Consider the following 20,502-nt stretch of genomic DNA (forward strand, 5'->3'; position numbering starts at 1 on the left):
TTGTCCATTACAAGGAATTGCTCATTACAGTGAACCCTTTGAGATGTAATCTGAGGAAATCTATTTGTATTGGGATAATTCAGCTTTGGCCCAAAAGGACAGCGTCTTGCCATAGTACAAAAGGTTATATATAGTGCAGTCTGTAAGTATTTGGACAGTGAATTTCTGACTTTAGTAATTTGAGGGTTTTTAAATCCAAAAGTGAACTGTGCAGGAATTTGGCTACAGACATTTTTATACATAGTTTCCCCAATTTTAGGGGAAATTAACAGAAACTAAAATGAACTCATCATATTCAATGTTTCATTGCAAAGCCTTTGCAATCAATCAGCCCTCATCAGCTCCTGCTTGTTTCTGAACCTATTTTGTTTTCAATCTGGTCTTCAGCATGCTTCAAATGCATGCTTAATTGGATTGAGGTTAGTTAATTGACATGGCCAGTCAACAAAATGCCTAAAAATATGCCTTGGCTACTTTTGCTGTATGTTTTGGATCATTGTCCTGTTGCATGATGAGGCATCGTCCCAGTGTTGTTTTGATGCATTGTCTTGGATCTGAGCAGGCAATATGTATCTGTATACTTCATCATTCATCTGACTGCTACCGTCAGTAGTGATATCATCAAACACAAGTGATCCAGCACCTGTGGCAGCCATACACACCCAAGCTATAACACCCTAATCACCATGTTACTGGTATTGACACTTCTTTGGTCCTTGTGTTGAGAGACAACAACAACAGACTGCAAATATAGATGGCACTCATAGAATCAACTTTTATGTCTGAACTGGCAATAAAACTTGACACACCTCTCCAAGAAACATTTGAGCAGCCAATTATCAAATTACTTTTGGTCCCCTAAAATTGGGGGCACTATGTATAAAAACGGTTACAATTCCTATGCTGTTCACCCAATATGAATGTGAAAACCCTCAATTTAAAGCTAAGAGGCTGCGCTTTAACTCCATGGTGCTTGTTTGATTTCAAATGTTTGTTTGTTGGAGTACAGAGTGAGAACAACAGAAAATTGTTCCCAAATACTAATAGACTGCACTGTATTTGTCCAAAGAAATTTCATATTTACACAGCAGCAAAGGTCATAAAACGTCTGGCAGATGGAAATCTGTCAGAAATGGAGTCTTTGGATACGTGAATGAGAATGATGATGAAGGTGCACTGCACACCCTTAGCAACCATTACATTACATTATTGGCATTTGGCAGACGCTCTTATCCAGAGCGACGTACAGTTGATTAAACTAAGCAGGAGACAATCCTCCCCTGGAGCAATGCAGGGTTAAGGGCCTTGCTCAAGGGCCCAACGGCTGTGCGGATCTTATTGTGGCTACACCGGGATTAGAACCACCGACCTTGCGTGTCCCAGTCCTTTACCTTAACCACTACGCTACAGGCCGCCCCGTGGATTCAGATAGTTGGTGAGCATATATGTGAAATGTTGATGTTAGAGAGATGACACATTAACATGTGAGGAGGCAAATATACAATTCATCCACTAATTTTCACTCTTCAAACCAGTGTGAATATAAAGTATCTACATTTTTGAAAGAGATGCAGAGAGATAGGCAGGTAGTCGGACACATATTATTTCTACCCATTTTCATAATTAATAAAAAATATTATAGCATTGCAATGGACATGAAATAAAATAAATAACGAGTTGACTTTTTAAAATCTTGTTTGAGACTGACTTCTCCATGTAATATGATGAAGGGGTTAACTAAGACTTGAATTTGCAAGGTATTCACAGCCACTGTGATTAAGTCTACGACGATGATCATCGATGGAGTTTATGATAAACCTTCTTAATCTAATAAGAGGCTTCCATTTACTCATGGCAAAATCATTTATGATCTGTTTCGTAAGATCAGACCTGATTATTTTGCAAGCCCTACGAACACAGATTGATGCATTATTCACAGTATGCATAGGTTAAAAATGTAAAAAAGAATAATTATGAATGGTAACGCGTTTCGTTCCTTTTATGGATCGCAAGTGAGCGCTCCGGCAAATCTTCCAGTCATGCAGCAAAAGCTTGCTTGTAACACAACTGATTTAACAGCTCGACTCAAAGTGTCGGTACGAGAACGTTTCTGCCCGAGTAACCGATTCTGAACTTCTACTATTCTGGGAAGAACTGGATGTGTGTGGTGATCTTGGATTTTGGATGATGATCTTGGGCAAGAGCTGAAGGTACTCCGCACGCCTTTTGTTCACGCCCCGGAAAGCCGGAGCATCACCATGGTGACAGTAAGTGTTTGGTGGAAGTTGGAAATAACAGGTACATTGTGTTTTGCTGTTCATGCACAACTGTTCTTTAAAACTAAAGCACGACTTGAGTTGGTGCAGTTGTTTGAGATAATGTTAGTGTTGCTAATCTAAGTGTAAATTCACCTTTTCCTTTATATAAATTAAATAATCTGATAGTGAGGCACCGTGTCTGTTGTGACAAAGGAAAGCGTGTAGCTAAGTTAGTTACTTTAACGTCAGCCGAATTAACAGTAATTTAACTGTCAACCAGCCAATGATCATTTGGATGGAACCTAATTTTAGGTTTGTTTTATTTAAATATAGTTACTGCGCATTTACTACCATTTGATTTCTTTGCCTAAATAATTTTTGCCTTCACTTTAAGAACAATATTTTAAGGCGATCTTGTTTTATCTAACGGTAAGTTACAGCTAGATATTAAGTTAATGAGTTAGATATCTACAGTAGCTAGGAGCTTCAGCTAACAGAAATGGTAATATTCCGGGCAGGTGCGAGCTAATCTGTTTGCTATCTCGTGGTCCTTCTGGGTGAATTTACTTGAATCATGCTTGAATCATGTGCATTCAATAACCGCCTTTCTTGACAGAATTCCTGGGAAATTGATAGTCGATAGCAAAATTATTTGACAAGTATTTTTCAATCATCTGCTTACTACTAGCTAGATCATTTTAATATTACAAATAATCAGCAAGAAAGAGACAAGTTCATGCGCATTTTCAGGTATTGTTGGGCCCAGAAATCCTAAAAACGGCAAGCCAAATAAAATTCCTATTAGTATTCTTGATAACAGAGCCAAACGATGGGGTCATCAACAGAAATGAAATGAAGGAATATATGATTACCGTGTTTATACATTTAAAACATTGCATATGTTATTCTTTCAGACACTGATACTGGCATAATTCTTTGCGAAATTGGCATTCAACTCAAAGGTTGTGGGTTTGATTCCTAGGTGGGGGATTGGCATTGTTTCAGTGAATGTCCAGTTGTATACATGGATTGTATATACAATAATTTAAGCTGTGCAAGTTGTTCTGCATAAGAAGTCTACTAAATGCCTAAAAACTAAACAGTTACCTGAGTTACCTTTTACCAGTTACCTATGCTTCAGAAATATTAGCAGTCAATCGCCTTAATGCACCTACCCGCACAGCCTCAGAGACAGAATTCCTGTGATAGTTTTCCTCCTTATCTCTAACATTGTAGACATTATTGATTACAATTGTTTTACCAAAATAAGCCATGTGAAAAATCTATAGTGATGTAGACTTGAATAAACACCCACTCCACCCACAAGCCTGCAGAACAAAATCAATAATCCCCAGCGACAAGAGGCTTTGCAGCACTTTTGTGTTCCTTTGGTCATCTTATCGACCAGTCTGGGGGTAATGCAAATGCCGTGCCTTCAGAAGAAGAGAGACCCACACAGGGAAGAGAGAAGCCATCAGTCCAGGGTTGAATTAATAAGAGAGAATGATCAACAAAGGACCTCCATTTTCATTGGAATGCAATTAGCATAATATAAAAAAAGAGAGATTCAATCTCTCAATTTGAAGAGTGTAAGATTTCAAACGTCTGTTTGCAACAGCATTGAAGCATGGAATGTGGGTGTTTTTGCTGTAGCCTACGCATTTCCTCTCCGTAGTCCGGGGGCTCATTTGGTCAGTGCAGTACTTATGCCATTACTTCATAACATCAATGGTATTGAACCATCAGTTAGTTTTTTCCTGCATTGGCTTGAACGATTTTTTGGAAAATGGCCAGTGTGAATCAGTGTGATAAATGAAGACTGATTAATTGATTAATTGATGTATTTCTTCCAGTCCGGATGGCATGTTTCATCCTGGAAATCAGAGAATAAGAGCACCAGGCTGCAATGGAGGTGGTGCATTCCACCCCAGAATCCTTCCAAAGAAGCTTCCAGAAGCTTCCTCTGGGGCAGCTGGTGGAGGAGACAAGGATGGGGCTGGACGTGCCACATCACCTACTGGAAACCAGTACGATGCTGATCTTTCTGCTCCACACAAGTTAAGGAACTAGACATATGATGAGGGGGTTAGTGCTGTAGAATTACAGGTGGAATATTGAGCTGTATCAAGAGTAAAAGATCAGGTGTATGTGTTTCCCTTGTTAAGGGCCTCTATGTAGCAAATAATCATTTGCAATGTAGTATTAGTAATGGGAGTGTGTGATTCATAATGGGTGGAACTACAATATGACGTTGGTCACTAATTCATATTAACTAATCAAACGAATCTGCAAAATCCATCCATCCATTATCTTAACCTGCTTATCCTGAACAGGGTCGCAGGGGGGCTGGAGCCTATCCCAGCATACATTGGGCAAAAGGCAGGAATACACCCTGGACAGGTCGGCAGTCCATCACAGGGCACACACACCATTCACTCACACACTCATACCCATGGGCAATTTAGACTCTCCAATCAGCCTAACCTGCATGTCTTTGGACTGTGGGAGGAAACCGGAGTACCTGGAGGAAACCCACGCAAACACGGGGAGAACATGCAAACTCCACACAGAGAGGCCCCGGCCGACAGGGATTCAAACCCAGGACCTCCTTGCTGTGAGGCGGCTGCACCATACCCACTGCACCCGTGCCGTCCTATCTGCAAAACACTACAATTATTATTATTTACAGTCACTATTAACACATGGTGGTTCCATTTATTAAAAATTTCACAATCTTGATCACTCCCATTACTATAATGAATACAATACTTCATAGTAATGAGAGTCAGCATAATTTGACAGTTCACATATGTACTCTAGCCACATACTTGTCACATCTAGCAATTTGATGATGTGTTGGACTGAGTTTTGCTCCTACCCAGAGTTAGAAAAGGTATCAAGATGACCAATGTCCACAGTATTTTCTTTTTATAGCATGTAGCATGTACAATATGCCTTGCTCTCTGCTACTCTGCTTCTCTCTCTACTCTCTTGATGCTCTGCTCATACACTGCCTGTCTCCTTTCGCTTCCCAGAAGTCTTTTCCAAACTCCAGGGTAACGATGTCATACAAGCCGAGCCTTCTGCGATTCACTTTGGCGGCTTCGAGGTGGGGTCAGATTACCAGAGGGTCTTGGTAAGTCAGGGCCCAAAGATTCGCTGCAGGACCTGATGAAGTCAACAGTCAGGCCTTTATTGCTTCAATTTCATCTTTCGTATTTGTCATTCATCAGTATTTCTCCTCGTATTTACAGGATTTTGGGTTTGACTCCTATTTGTGACACTACTCATCACTTGATTTTAACCACAGTAGTTGAATTCTAGTCATGTAATAGGCTTCCAAATTGTACAATTGTACTTTAACAAATATGCTTAGCAAATGCTTTTGAATGGTAAATACAGATCAAATCTTCATTGTGTGCTTGTTAAAGAAGCATTCAGCAACTGGAATTGTACTGTAATCTTTTTCCTTCCACAGAAACTCATCAACATTTCCTCTGAAGTGGTGAACATCCACATTATACCCACCCAAACAAAGCACTTTCAAACAAAGTATTCAAAAAAGGTAAACTCATCAGCATGTATGTTGATGGCGTGTGAAGATTTTGGCATTTGTCTCACACTGTCATTTGTTCTTATCGCTCGTGGATCTGCTGCAGTGTGGTGGTTTCGTTTAGTTCCTGTTTCTTGGGAAATCTGCAGCGCATTCTTCATGTGAAAGACCACATTCAGATGTGCTGCAATGCAATGCTCTTGAGCATTCGCTTAAAGTATGAACTTGAATTAAAAGACTTTAATCTCAACAATGTGTACTTATGTAAGTACACAGTGTGTGGGAGTTTTATTCTTTGTGCAAATTTGTATTTGGTTTTGCCACTTTAATTTACAGTAATGTATCAGTAACACTTAAATTTAAGTAAAAAGGAGGTTGGGATGATCACTTGTACAGTATATGTTAACAAACTCCCAGTGTTGATGCTTGGGAATGTTCACTCTTGATGTAATGTTTGGTTAAGTGCTGAAAGGTTCACAAGAATCCTATAATTATAATTTCTTATTTAGCTGATAATTTTATCCAAAGCGACTTATCATTGATTAGAATAAGCAGGGGACAATCCTCCCTGGAGCAATGCAGGGTTAAGAGCCTTGCTCAACAGCTGTGCGGATCTTATCGTAGCTGCACCAGGGCTTGAACCACCAACCTTCTGGGTCATGGGCTTTAGCCACTAAGCTACAGGCGGTACTTTTACTTATTGCATCATATTACAAGTGCATTAAGATGTCGGAAAAACATACTGCAATACAACATTTTTTAAATATATTTTGTGGTTTTATTTGTATTTGTATGTATTAAAGAATAACTTTACACTACACTCATCAATGAAATGCAGGCACTTTGACTATAGGATGTTTGTGCTTTGCAGTGTCGGCTGGTCCCAGGACTCTCCTATACAGTGAAAGTGCATTTCAGCCCAGATGAATGGCGGTACTTTTATGATTCCATTCGGATTCACTGCAAGGTAGATATCTAACACTCAGGAGATGAGTATTATGATTCACAACTGTGTTGTCTTTGCCTTTGAGACTTGTAAAGGAGATTTTCACTCTGTGAGGGAGGGTTTTCCTGGTTAATTAAAGGATAAAATAGCAGAAGCACACACTAACACTGTACTTACCAACACATGCACACAGTCATTTTATTCACTACTGTGTAAGGGGAGTCATTTCAGTTGAAGTCGTTTTCTGTTCATATGCTTTGTACTTGCCCAACCGTGACCTCCATCCACAGTGTGCCTGTCGTTTTCAGGGCGACGAGAACCTCCTGGTACCTGTCCACGCTTACCCCGTCATCAACGATTTGGAAATACCTCCCCATGTCCGCCTGCCACCCGTCCCGCTGGGTCAGAGGTATTAAATTAAACTTTCAATTAAATTGTCTGAATATTTTAAATTCCCTCCTGAAAAATTATTAACTTCATGCGTATTAGTTAATAGTTAACTTAATAGTTGTGAGGTTTATGATAAGTTTTTGGTCCCTCCAAAGAAGAGAGAAGCTTTTTGCAGTCTGACAATGTTATGAGGCAGTCCAGGATGATAACAGGGTCAGGACGCGAACAGAAACAACATTCCCAAAAATCTTTTGATGTAACCCACTGTCACGCTGACCTTGTGAAGTTCACACTCCACCTGTTCTCTCCATGATGGAAAAGGGTGAAATATGGCTGACCCCCAGAAGATATTTGCACAAGAAAATTAAACACTGTGAAACGTTGCCAAGTTTGATGTTTAATTCAGGTGTTTGACGTGTTCGGCTTTCAGTCTCACAGCACTATCAGCCCAAGGCTTTTGTTAACGTGACGGTATCTGATATTATCTCCAGCCCTCCCTTTGTAACCACAGTCGTGTTACAAACCCGTGAGGAAACAAATGCACCTTTGTTTTCAAAACAAATAAAGTGAGAAAAAAAGCTCAGGTCCCGTTTATAAAACAGTGCGATAAGGGGACGCTGCAGACAAGTTCGGGGAATAAACACCCAAGTGATATTGCCTGTAAACGGAAGGCAATAAAGATTTTCGGCAGTCTGGTCTTAGTCGTTTTATGGGCCTTTTTATTAGTCTGGATTAGTCTGGATAGACAGAATGGAGACGAGCAGAGAAAGCTGATCAAGCGTTGAAGGAATATGTTTGAAAAGGACAAGTCCTCTTCCATTGCAGAGTTACAACTGAACCAACTTCAATGTAGCTGCTTCTAAGGACCCTGCTCTCCTTGCATATCTAATACAGTATAATTAATATATAAGAGTGGTATATAAAAGCATTTATTTTAAGCCCTTGGAAGGGATTTTTTTTTACAGTGAGCCAGCCAAAAACCAAGGGGCTGAGTCATGAAGCAGGTTGTACCCCATAAGCTTGTGGCATGTTTAGGACGAAAACAGGATTGATCGATTTATCAGTATAATTAACTGTGATGTCTTCATGGAACAGATGCCCCAGTCTTATCGTGGACTGAAATTATTTAGCAAAATTATGTAATATCACAAGATTATTCATGCAGGCAACACATTTAAATCCACTTAAGACTAATTCAGTGTAAGGTTTAGGGTACTAACCTAAAGCAATTAGCAATTTTGAGTCAAATTATGGAAAAATGCTGCGATAATATGATTTAAAATCTGTGAATAGAAACTGTTGGGTTGGGTGAGAGAGAGTGCGGTACACAACAGGTGGGAAATGAGTCACAGTTCATTCCATGAGAGAATGAGAAGCACGAGGAAGTCTCTCCTTAATAGCACCTTTGACTAATTACTGAACATTTACACAAGGCCAACTTGCCGTGACAAATGGCCAGCTTTCATTTGATCTCATCAGTGCAGACTGCAGGCTCCCTTTCTTTGCATTTATGTCAGAGCGATTAAGATTTGTGTGTTAGGAATGCCAGGAGGGAGGGATGGAGAGAGAAGTGCCAGCTATTATGCTGCACAGGAGGGTGTTCTGAAGCAGCAGCTACATATCCATTCCTCTCGCCATTCCTGTCACCTGTGTGCTCGCTGAAGGCCAGAGTGGTGTGGCGATGTAAACCACTGAAAGTCCACACACCGTCTCTGCATGTTATCGTCTGTATGTTTGTTTGTTGACGGTAATGGTACTGGTAGTGAATAACTCATTAGTCGAGCGCTCATGTTTTGCCCTGTTCCTGCAGCGTCGGCCACTGCATTCCCTTGAGCTGCAGCTGCCCGATAGACTTTGAGTTCCAGGTGTACTGCATCGAGCCACACAAGGCCTTCAGCATCCAGCCTCTCTCAGGTAACTCTGCCTCACGCTAAGGGGCTGTGAAGTACAGAACTTTCAAGTGAAGTGAACCTTAGCATGGGTGGAGCCGCTATGCACTGTCAATCAATCATGTTTATTATGTTCAATTATGACCTACATTAGAGTAGGTCCGGTTCTGGCCTAAATTGTAAATGACACTTTCATTAAGCACTTGTATCCACATATGTATGTTCCAAATGGCGTATGGAATTTGAACTGTACTAAACCACTAAACCACAACCAGCAAAATATGATGCTTGAGAATCACTTTCTTGGATGACTAACTGAACGTGTCAGCCTTGGTTTTCATTCAATTACTTATAAACAGAAACACCCCCCCCCCCACATGCTAATCACACATGCCACACATGCCATCAGCTCTATTAAAGATAAAAAAAAACTGGACTGCCACCTGCCTTCATACAGCAAACTAGTCTCAAACAGGAAGTATGGAAATGTATACTGGTATTTCCTGGCAGTTCCTATGGGCATGTACTGTTTTCTCATATTTATAAATATGCATTATAAATATAGCTGAAAGAGACATGCAGGCACTTTTCTGCATTTTTATGAATAACTGGGGAGTAATGAATCCTGGAGCTCTGTGCTGATAATAACGACTCTCCAGGCCAGCTCTCAGCTGCAGTAGCTGAGTAATCCCGTGAATGTCCCGCTGTCTCGGGGTCAGGCGTGTGTGTGCAGGCTCCAGAGCTCCGCTGCTGGTCGTTCTCAGGTGCTGCAGAAGGCTTCGTGTTTCGCCCGTCTCTCAGGCGACCGTGCGTGTGTGCGTGTGCGGGGTGTGGGAGCCAGTGTCGCCCAGGGCCCCGCTCTGATTTGTGTGTTTTGAAAACACTATGGACACACAAAACACGTCGCCGGGCTGTACATCTGTGTCTAACGCTGGAAAAGCTGGGCTGAGTTTGGATTTTGGACTGACAGAGCCAGGCTACACAAGCCAGCTGAAAAATACTTTAAAAATAGTTACAGAACCGTGTGACCTACATATTTCTGCCAATGAAGGGAATATATCAATGCTCCTCTGTTCAGTTAAACAGACTTTTTGCTCAGAGATTTAGAAAATGGGCTTGTGATCAGATGGTTGTAGGTTTGAATCCCAGGCTGGACGCATGGCTGCAGGTTTTCAGCCTGAAATCGCTCAGGCCAGGTTTTGCCCAAATCTCTGTGATCAGCTTTGGAAGCCCTCAAAATCTGGAGTGTGAAAAAACTGCTTATATACACTCACTGAGAACTTTATTAGGAACACCTACTTATTTATGCCATCTAATCAGCCAATCGTGTAGCAGCAGTGCAATGCATAAAATCATGCTGATACGTGTCAGGAGCATCAGTTAATGTTCACATCAACCATCAGAATGGAGAGAAAATGTGATCTAGGTGACTTTGACAGTGGGATGATTGTGGGTGCTAGACAGGGTGGTTTGAGTATGTCAGAAACTGCTATGATTTTCAGCCACAGTAGTCTCTAGAGTTTGCAGAGAAAGGTGCAAAAACAAAAAAACATCTAGTAGGCAGTAGTTCTGCAGGCAGAAAAGCCTTCTTAATGAGACGAGGTCCGAGGAGAAGGGCCAGACGGGATAACCAGGCACTACAACAGTGGTATGCAGAAGAGCATCTCTCAACTAACATTGTCTACTAAATACCTAATAAAGTGCTCACTGAGTGTATATCTTAAACTTAGCCTTAAAAGCAGCTTAACATAGCCTTACATGTCGTCTTAAAAGACTTCACACAGTCTTAACCGTAGCATTAAAGTCTTAAATATACTGTAGCCTTAAAAATGCTTCACATAACTTTAAACATTGCCTTAAACTTGTTTCCAAAAATATATTCTGAAAGTCAGTGGAACATTTTACTCAGTGGTAGTTTTTTTAATAGGAATATTATGTCATGTGCAGAATCATATGCAATGCTCAAATTAATAGTTTTTCACCTATCTTCTCTCACCTTCACTCTCACCTTCAAGTAAGAGTGAAGAGCTATGAAAATTATGCCACCTTTACAAATATTAATTGTTTAAAAGATCGAGATAGTAGAGTGTTACAGCAGTTCCGAGACATTAATGGCACAAGTGACAAAAAAAAATTCCCTAAAATGTTTTCCCTTGCCTAATCTGTTTGATTTGACAATGTGCTAAGTTATATCCAGTGTTTGATAAGGGCATGCAAAAACTTTGTAACCAAATCTGAAGCTTTGTTTCAACAGTCATGTACAACACATAAACCAAACAATTTGTATCTGTTAATTTTACCTAAATAAATAACCAAGAACATTATGGCACTCCATCTGAAAAAAAAAGGAGGCTCAACAGATGCAGCAGATCTCAAGTCAACAAACAGGGTTGTTTGGCGTTCGCCATGGAAATAATATTCAGCATTGTATTCAGAAAATTTGTTTGTCTGCCGTTGATGCAACTAACCAGGTCACAACTTTGCACGCAATAACATTTCAAAATGTATACACATATTTGGTGTACTTATTTGGACAGTAACACATGTTTGTTGTTTTCGCTCTATACAGCAAACAGAGTTGAAATCAAACAATGTGGTGCAGACGTTCAGCTTTAGTTGTTTTAATTTTACATCCATATTGGGTGAACTGTGTTGTGCCCTTTTTATACCTAGTTCCCCCCCAATTTTAGGGCACCAAGAGTAATTGGACAAATGGACACAAACTGAAATAAAGTCATCATATTAAAATATTTAAATGCAAGTCCTTTGCGATCAATGAATGTTACCATTAAGGTACCATTGTCAGTACCATTAAGTCTTTGACCCATGAACATCACCAAATGCTGGGTAACTTCCCTGAACTGCAGCCTTCTTCTACTGCTCCTTTTTTGGGGGCTATTTTGCCTTCAGCCTGGTCTTCAGCAAGTGAAGTGCATGCTCAATTGGATTGAGGTCAGCTGATTGGCCAGTCAAGAACATTCCACTTCTTGTCCTGAAAAAAACTATTTGGCTGTATGTTTTGGATCATTGTCCTGCTGCATCAGTTTTGATGCATTTGCTTGGATCTGAGCAGACAAGATGTTTCTGGATACTTCGGCAGTGACATCATCAATGAACACAAGTGAGCCGGTTCCAGTGGCAGCCATACTTTCCCAAGCCATAACACTATGTATGTTTGACAAATGAGGTGGTATGCTTTGGATCATGAGCTGTTCTTTTCTTCTCCACACTTTCCTCTTTTCATCACTACAGGTTGATCTCTGTCTCATCCATCCATGAAACTTTGTTCCAAAACTCCACAAGTTTTTTAAAGTATATTTTTAACACATCTACGCCTACATCCTGGAGAGTGCACTTGATCTGTTGAACAAAGGGATTTTTCTTCACCATTTATATATCATTACTATTTTTATTATTTTGATACCATTCTTCACTATTTGAAGGAATCTTCTGTCATCCACTACACTGGTCTTACATGGTCTACCAGGTTGTTTGCCATTGCTGAGCGCACCAGCACCTTCTTGCTTCTTAACAATGTACCAAACCGTTTTGACACACTTAATTGTTTGGCTATGATTGATTTCTTTTTTGATTGACATTTTTTCTTTTGCTCGCTCTTTTATGCATGAACTAATGATGAAACTTAACACACCTGTCCAAGAAACATTTGAGTATCCAATTGTCCAATTACTTTTGGTCCCCTACAATTGGGAGGACTATGTATGAAAACAGCTACAATTCCGACACTGTTCACCCACTATAGATGTAAAAACCCTTGTGTTAAACTGAAAGTCTGCACTTTAACTTCACAGTCATTTGCAACAGATTATGTTACCCAATGAATTTTCTCAAGACAGGGGGTCCAAATCCCTTTAATCTCAAGTCCCACTAAAAGGACCACCAAATCCAAATGTTCACCTTATGTCAGTGCCTTGCAATTTAACGTCCCTCTCACCCAGGTTTCCTGATTTATCCTGAGGTAACCTGCCGTCACCGTGACAGAAAACAAGCTGTGTTCAGTTTCCTCATAGGCAGTGACGTGTGGGTCTGGGCCCTCAGGGAGAGGGAGGGGGTGTGAGGCTTATCCCAGACTGTCTCCGGAGCATTGATGCAATCCAGACATTGGGGATGAATTTAGATGTTTACTGTCGTCCTACCCAAATGGCTCAGTGCTACACTAGCTTCCCCACTTCCTCCAACACTTCATTAATCACTAAAGTCATTTTCACACAGAAGAAATTAGAGCACCGACTCTCTCTCTTTGTCTTTGCTTTGTGAGACATAGGTTACAGTCTGAAAAAAGAACTTTCATTCGAAACATTTCCATCAAAGTTTAGCATATGTTGCATATAGACATATGGCCTTGCGTGCAAGCCTAATACCCCTTCTCTGTCAAGCAAAAGCCATGCAGCTTAGAGTGCTGGGTTAAGAAGGAAAAGAAAACAGCCACTTATCAGGGTGGAACCAGTACTTTATAATCAATCACATCGAGTGAAGATGGTGTCTAAGGTGAACTCGGTGATTCAATAGGATTCAAACATAAACTATGAGACATAGGGAAGTGGTAAAATATCAAATGTATTTTTTCCTTGAACTGCCCTCTGACAATCTGGTCAGTGTATAAAGACAATGAGGCTGACGTGTCAAATCTCAAGCTCTATCTTTGTTCCAAAACAAAGTATACAGTATATGAATATGTTGTAACATTACTTATCAGAATATAAATACATCAATGTATACTTGTACTTGTTCATTTGAGGTTTAATCCAGAACTGAGGCATGTGCCAGTCAGCCGATCTTTCTGTGTTAATAGGGGTCATCCCAGCGAACGGGAGGGTGACAGTAACGGTGACATTCACGCCGCTGGAGTATGGCACTGCCCAGACCACCCTGCAGCTGGTCATCTCTCAGTTCAACTCCAAGCCTTACGTCTGCACCATCACGGGGACCTGCTCTCCGTACCTGGGCCTCGGGTACGTCCAGGAGAGGGAAGTGAAATGATCCATGTTGGCCTGTGTGATAAATGTGTGAAATATAACAGGAAAGTGCTGTGCATCCACACTAGCTCTCAGTGGAGCAGAGCACTGTAACCCAGCAAAGGTCTCTGTCAGCAAGGTTTTCCCTGCCTCAGAGTGCAATAGCGACACCTCTGGTCAATAAGGTGCCTGCAGTTCACCTGCTTTGTATACTTTATGGAATGGTGGTAGGTGAAGGGTTCTGAATTGCTGTATGTTTACACTAGGACTCGGAACAGTACTGTCCTCTCAGGTCCACTTTTGCACTTGTTCTTGTGTTTGATTTGCACTTTGTTGTACGTCGCTCTGGATAAGATCGTCTGCTAAATGCCACGTAACGTAATGTAATAATGAAGTACTTGTCTAATGCTTTCACTATATTATATATTTACCTGCCAAGAATGACTGGGGAGTTTGTTTATAAAGTTTGTTTATAAAAGTTATGACCTGGATCCAGCACTAGAAGACAGAACATTTGTTAAGATTGGAACATTTAAAGCATTGTTTTGGGACAGATTATTTCCAGTGCAATGGTTGAGCAATGTTGTATAAACACGATGTTGGCTTTTAATCAGATTATTGAACCAGAAAAAGGTTATTCTACCTGTAAATACACAAAGATAATCTGAAAAGCAAATGCTACCATCTTGGATTTTCCGCCAATCGGAAAGACTGCCCTGTCACATGGTATTATATTATTTTCATGTCCTATTTTGGAAAGCTACCATTAAGAATTAAGTTACATTTATATTCCACCATTCCTGCATTCATTTCCAGAGGTCTGACCAAACACTGGAGTTTATGCATGGCAACAGAAGGTGGTTGTAACCCCCTAGAGCCACACAGAATTGCGGTCCTACACTGTCTGTGTACGCTGTCTAAATTCGGGTCCGTGATCCATTGTATGACCAGACAGCCCATAAACTGACTGTGTTTGTGGCTCACGCTGCTTGTCTGATATATGATCATGGGAGTTTATTTCATCCGCCTGACAGCTTTGTGATGTCAGCTCCGATGAGATGCGTTACATTCAACATCACATTTTTAGTTAAAATACACGGTACATATGAAATTATTATTACTGTTATATAATTAATACATTTTTTTTAATTAGCTTATGCCAATAGTAACCCAAAAATAATAGAAACCTTGCTCTTGTACACACTAACAAAATAATTGACCAGTAAATTGCATACTAATTTAAAAATGACATTGTATATGAGCTTGGTAAATCCTGCTAAGCACCTTTGGATCTATTTTCTAAGTAGGTCTCATTGATGTTTATGTTTGTGGATGGGTGGTAAAGTATATATGGTGAACACCTTATTCTGTTTTGGACAACCTTGAGTGGCCTTCTCAGTCACATTAATAGTTCCAATGATTTTATCTTGCACAATTCTCTCAACATTAAGTTGAGAAAAAGCAGTAAAAGGGTAATAGCACCTTCGCATAAACACGTTGCTGCTATTTGAGCTGACTTGCATGAATGATCACATCGAAATGGCCTGTTTTTTTCCATGCCTAAATATGTAAAAAAAATTCTACTAATGGAATTGAAGGTAGGTCTATATTTTCAAATGCGGGAAGCCTTGTGTTCACATTTGAATTTAGATGAGTGTGCTTTAGTACGATAATTGGGCCTGATTGTGTTTGGCTGTGCGTCTGCATATTAAGTCCCCCCCTTACTCTGTTCCCATGAGAAAATGAGTGCAATCCATCACGGAGGGCGGATCTGCATTTCTCCCCAGTTTATAGCACAGGGAAGTTAATGATTCTCCTGAGGGATGTACTCTGATATCAAGTGTACAGTCACACAAAGGTCACCTCCAGATCAAGCCCCCTGCTAAGACAGGCTGGTGAGGCCTGTGTCCACTTCCATCAGGCGTAATTGGGAGAGATGAGCGATGGGAAGATAGGGAGAAAGATGCATCTATGGATGTATGAAGATTTATCGATTTGTAACGAGGACATCACGAGACGAAAGATTGAGAGATCGCCAACATTTTCCGGTCCCTTCACAGAAACCAATTTACGCTTATATTATGAATGAATTATACAATCCTTTATTGAACTGACACTTTAAGTAAGGGGTTAAAAATATATTAATATGACTGAACCTAAGAAAGCAAGGATGATGACAGTTATACATAATAACACACAGTATATCATTAATAATATCATTTTTAAATTGGTGATGTTTTTATTTGTCATAAATAGAAAATAAAAACTATGTAAAACGTTTAAATAATAATAATAATAATAATAATATGTTATTTTCTTATTTAATTACATGTCTAATTGGCAGTGTGTGTGTGTTTTCGGCTGTGGACAGTGATGGTATGGGTGACACACAGGGCAGTGTGTCACTGAAAGAGCTCCTGGATCCTCAGTCCATCTCACCACTGCACCTGTCCAGGACCAAGAGGAAGCTCCTGGGTCCAGCCCAGACCCAGGCCCAAACCCAGGCCCAGACCCAGACCCAAACCCAAACCCAGGCCCAGGCCCAGACCCTGGGCCCTCGCAAGGTGAGGACACTTCCCTGATTTGGCCTTCTAACCCTTTTTCCCTGGTTAAACCAACTTGAACACATTCTCTCACATTAACTTTCTCAAAGCTCAGACCCTTCAATGCTATTTCCGATCAGATCCTCCACTGTGTCTGGAGAGAGACATAAAATGAAATAAGGTGCAATGGTGTTTAATATTAAAGGTCCCATATTTACCATATTGCTATGTGGATTATAAAGGAATTGAAGGTGCTATAAAAACACTGAGAAAGCATCAAAATGCACAGTCCTCAAATAAATCCAAGAAAGTGCATTTAAACAACCCGTTTGGACTTCCACATCGGCAGAACAAATCCAAGCGCTTGGCACAGACGGCGTTCAACTCATTGGAGCTAGCCAGCCAATCAGAACAGATGTTCATTGATATCAATGAGCCTTAATTTTCGAGTGCAATTATGTGCAAAATTGCATAAAGTGCAATAAAGACCATTCAGATGAATTAGAATGAAATAAAAGATAATATACAGTCAGACTGGCCTCGGCTACACGGTCGCAGGCTCTGAGACGATATGGCTTGAAGAAGGTGTGTCACTCTCTGGATCGCCAGATCCCTCCGGGCTGCTGAGGGGCAGGGACGTAAGCGGTGCATCTCCAGCTAACGCAAATAATTGGAATAAATATGGCACAATTAACTACCAATTTGGGAGAAAAAGGGAAAAATTTGTAACCAATTTGTAATGTCCGGTTCATTGTTGTCTTGTTAATTGATTGGTAGTCCCATCGTGGGCCCGGTTTCCATCCACACAGCTGTAGGAGTTATGCTCCGTCATTGGCAGCTCATCTGTCAGTCGAGCAGCTGTGAGGGGTTGCTAACGGCGACACTGTCCTCCTGTACAGAGGGAGAGGGAGCCGCAGGGCCTGAAACCTGCTATCGATGTGAGCACGCCTGCTGGAGTGGCCAAGGTGCTGATGCAGAGGCAGGACAAGCTGACCTCCAAAGACCTGAGAGAAGGTACTATTACCCACTCACACACAGCACACAGTAACAAAGTAACACAGTAACAAACACAGCACACAGTAACAAAGTAACACAGTAACAAACACAGCACACAGTAACAAAGTAACACAGCACACAGTAACAAACACAGCACACAGTAACAAAGTGACACAGTAACAAAGTGACACAGCACACAGTAACAAAGTAACACAGCACACAGTAACAAACACAGCACACAGTAACAAAGTGACACAGTAACAAAGTGACACAGCACACAGTAACAAAGTGACAGCACACAGTAACAAACACAGCACACAGTAACAAAGTGACACAGCACACAGTAACAAAGTGACACAGCACACAGTAACAAAGTGACACAGTAACAAAGTGACACAGCACACAGTAACAAAGTGACACAGCATAGTAGGGCATAATCCTCCAAATGACTTCTGTATTAAAACCCACCTGCTGTTCTGTTCATTGCAGACTGGAGACTGCACTGTTCAGACTGCACGTTCAGTGCTCTTCAGCAGTGCGATGCAGTGACGCAGTGGGGAAAACGATCCCCACAGATGGCATTACCCCCTGCTCCTGCATATCACTCTCCCACCTCCCTATTATTCCGCCTTTTTGTTACTGCAATCGAACAGACCTCGCGCAGATTAGCTGAACAGAGGCTGGGCGGTTTATTAGTCCCTGCAAGTGCGACACAGTTCATATTGGAGGCACTATCACTCAGAGTGTTGACACACCGTCCTGCCATGCCCGTGTTACACAGCCTCACCTGTTCATCGGACCGTCGTAGCGAAGAGCCCTTATTCGTTTTCCCCAAGCGTCCTGATAGGATGAAAGCATCCTCCCCTAACCCCTGGGGCACGCTCGCCTCTGATTGGCTCCTACACAGAGTGCACGTGGGTTTCTGAATTCTGTCTTTATGAATGCCCACCTGTAGGCACCGGTTACGTAATGAATATAACTCCCCAGTCCCATAACGCTAGCTTACAGTAACTACAGCCATAGACCACACACAGAATGACATGCTAGGGTGGGCTGAATGACATGTTATTCTCATGTTGTTCTTATGACACAGACAGTATGTTGTCTTTACAGAGTCTGTGATTCTATGCTGTACAGTTTCTGAACTATGATGGGTAATCCCCCTCACTCAATCCCAGTCATTTCACAGGTCATTCACACTGGAAAACCATCCATTCTGATTTTAAAAAAGCGTAGCTTTTAGCAATCATAGTGGAATACAGTTACACCCTAAACATTCTGACCAGTGCCATAATGCAATAATGACACATCTTTTCTACAGTGGATGGCTTTCACTTTCACTTTAATGACTCAAAGCAATGCATGAGTGGTAACTGTCTGTGCTACTGTGACTTTATATTTCAGGAGCCGATTTCTCAATACGGGAACGCTGGCTACACTGCATTTGGCTTTAAGCAAATGTGATTGACATCAAATCTAATTCAATAATAACAGACAGGCACTGTGGAACCGAATTTCAGAAGCAAACACAAAACAAAATCAGCGGCAATGCATGTTCATTATTCATTATGGAAGCTATTCAAGTTTATCAAGGAATGTGTAATACATTTTTGACTCTGGCTGACCAGTGCAGACACTCTGTTCCTGGTCAGCGCAGGGTGATATGACAAAAGCTTTGAATATGCTGTGTGATCTACTTCAGCTGGCTGTTCCAGTCCGTCTTTCCTTTGTGCCTGCACAGCATTTGTGTTTGTTCTTTATCATGTCCAGCGATGTCCCAGGCCAAGGCGCGGTCCCTGTCCAGACAGATGAAGGAAGCTTTATTTGAAAGCAAAGTCCGCCAGGACGTGCAGGAAGAGAGGGCCAATACTTTGAGATGGTAAGCCGTTAGTACAGCAGGGCGTGGCACACAGTGAAATAACCAGTGTTAATTCAACTCTAACAGAGTACACATCGGACCTATGTACTCTGTAGGAGTTCATACAACACATTTCAGTGTGCATGAGGCAGCGTTGTACAATCCAGGGGTCAGAATGTAATGTGTTCCACCCATTAACTCAGACAGCTGATGTTACTAGTTAGTTGTACCTCCTGGCTGCAGGTTTGTGCTAATTAGCTAATTAAGAAAACTAAGTGAATTGCAGTTCTGCTCTGTCAGTCAGGGAGAAACCACAAACACAATACATTAATTCAATCAAAATATTTGATAATAACAGATATGAGACTGTAATAGAAATGAATAGACCATATTAATATGTCTTATGTCTGTGCTGAACAAGGCAAGTTCATCTTGGGAGGGACCCAGTCTCCACTGAGACCAGGAAGCAGATTTTTGAAGAAAGAGAGTTGGCCATTGGCGAATATAAGGTAAGATGGCCTGATGGCCATATATTAAATACAAACCACAGAAAATGTCTATATACCGTAAATCCTCGAATTGTGTCCGGGATTCTATTTGAAGCCGGGCCTCGGGTAATAGCCTGGGCGTGGTCGATTCGGACAAATAAAGGCCGGCCCCCAAATACAAACCGGGGTAATGTTGCCTACCAGTAGGGCTATCAGTCCATGAGCACTAGAAGACATTGTTTCGATTTAACTCAATTAAATAAAAGAGCTCTTCTTAATATTTTATATTGTTGGTTGGTTTAATACTGTTGCCAATGAAAAGTCGTTGTCCTACACCATGGGTCTCCCAACACCTTGCTCTCAAGCTACCAGTCGCTTGCCGCCCCCTTCTGAGTAGCTTGCCAAAGGCTGAAGCAGTATACATTTAAACACAATTGTTGCCGTGAGGCATTCCAGCCTACGAATTTAATAAAAAGTAAATCAGGCAAAATTAAAAATTAACTCAATTTAATTTTGGCTTGCAATAAACAGACGGGTGGAAATCCCGACACTCTTTCAACTACATAAAGCTTAACAGTGAACCATCAAATACCCCCCAGATTTCA

General features: G+C 41.1%; 1 protein-coding gene across 1 annotated transcript in view; it reads left to right on the forward strand.

The window, feature by feature from the left end:
* The first annotated feature begins 2,265 nt into the window (after positions 1–2,265).
* cfap221 (cilia and flagella associated protein 221) overlaps positions 2,266–20,502 on the forward strand; it is a 30,862-nt gene continuing 12,625 nt past the window's right edge. The window contains exons 1-12 of the mRNA XM_061226678.1: positions 2,266–2,298; positions 4,112–4,285; positions 5,294–5,394; positions 5,737–5,823; positions 6,683–6,778; positions 7,066–7,166; positions 8,958–9,061; positions 13,850–14,009; positions 16,384–16,576; positions 17,455–17,569; positions 19,322–19,430; positions 19,831–19,918. Of these exons, the coding sequence (XP_061082662.1) occupies positions 4,165–4,285; positions 5,294–5,394; positions 5,737–5,823; positions 6,683–6,778; positions 7,066–7,166; positions 8,958–9,061; positions 13,850–14,009; positions 16,384–16,576; positions 17,455–17,569; positions 19,322–19,430; positions 19,831–19,918 (1,275 nt within the window). The 5' untranslated portion in view covers positions 2,266–2,298; positions 4,112–4,164. The remainder of the gene's footprint in view (positions 2,299–4,111; positions 4,286–5,293; positions 5,395–5,736; positions 5,824–6,682; positions 6,779–7,065; positions 7,167–8,957; positions 9,062–13,849; positions 14,010–16,383; positions 16,577–17,454; positions 17,570–19,321; positions 19,431–19,830; positions 19,919–20,502) is intronic.

This window comes from Conger conger, chromosome 17 (assembly GCF_963514075.1).
Source record: "Conger conger chromosome 17, fConCon1.1, whole genome shotgun sequence".
Lineage (NCBI taxonomy): Eukaryota > Metazoa > Chordata > Actinopteri > Anguilliformes > Congridae > Conger > Conger conger.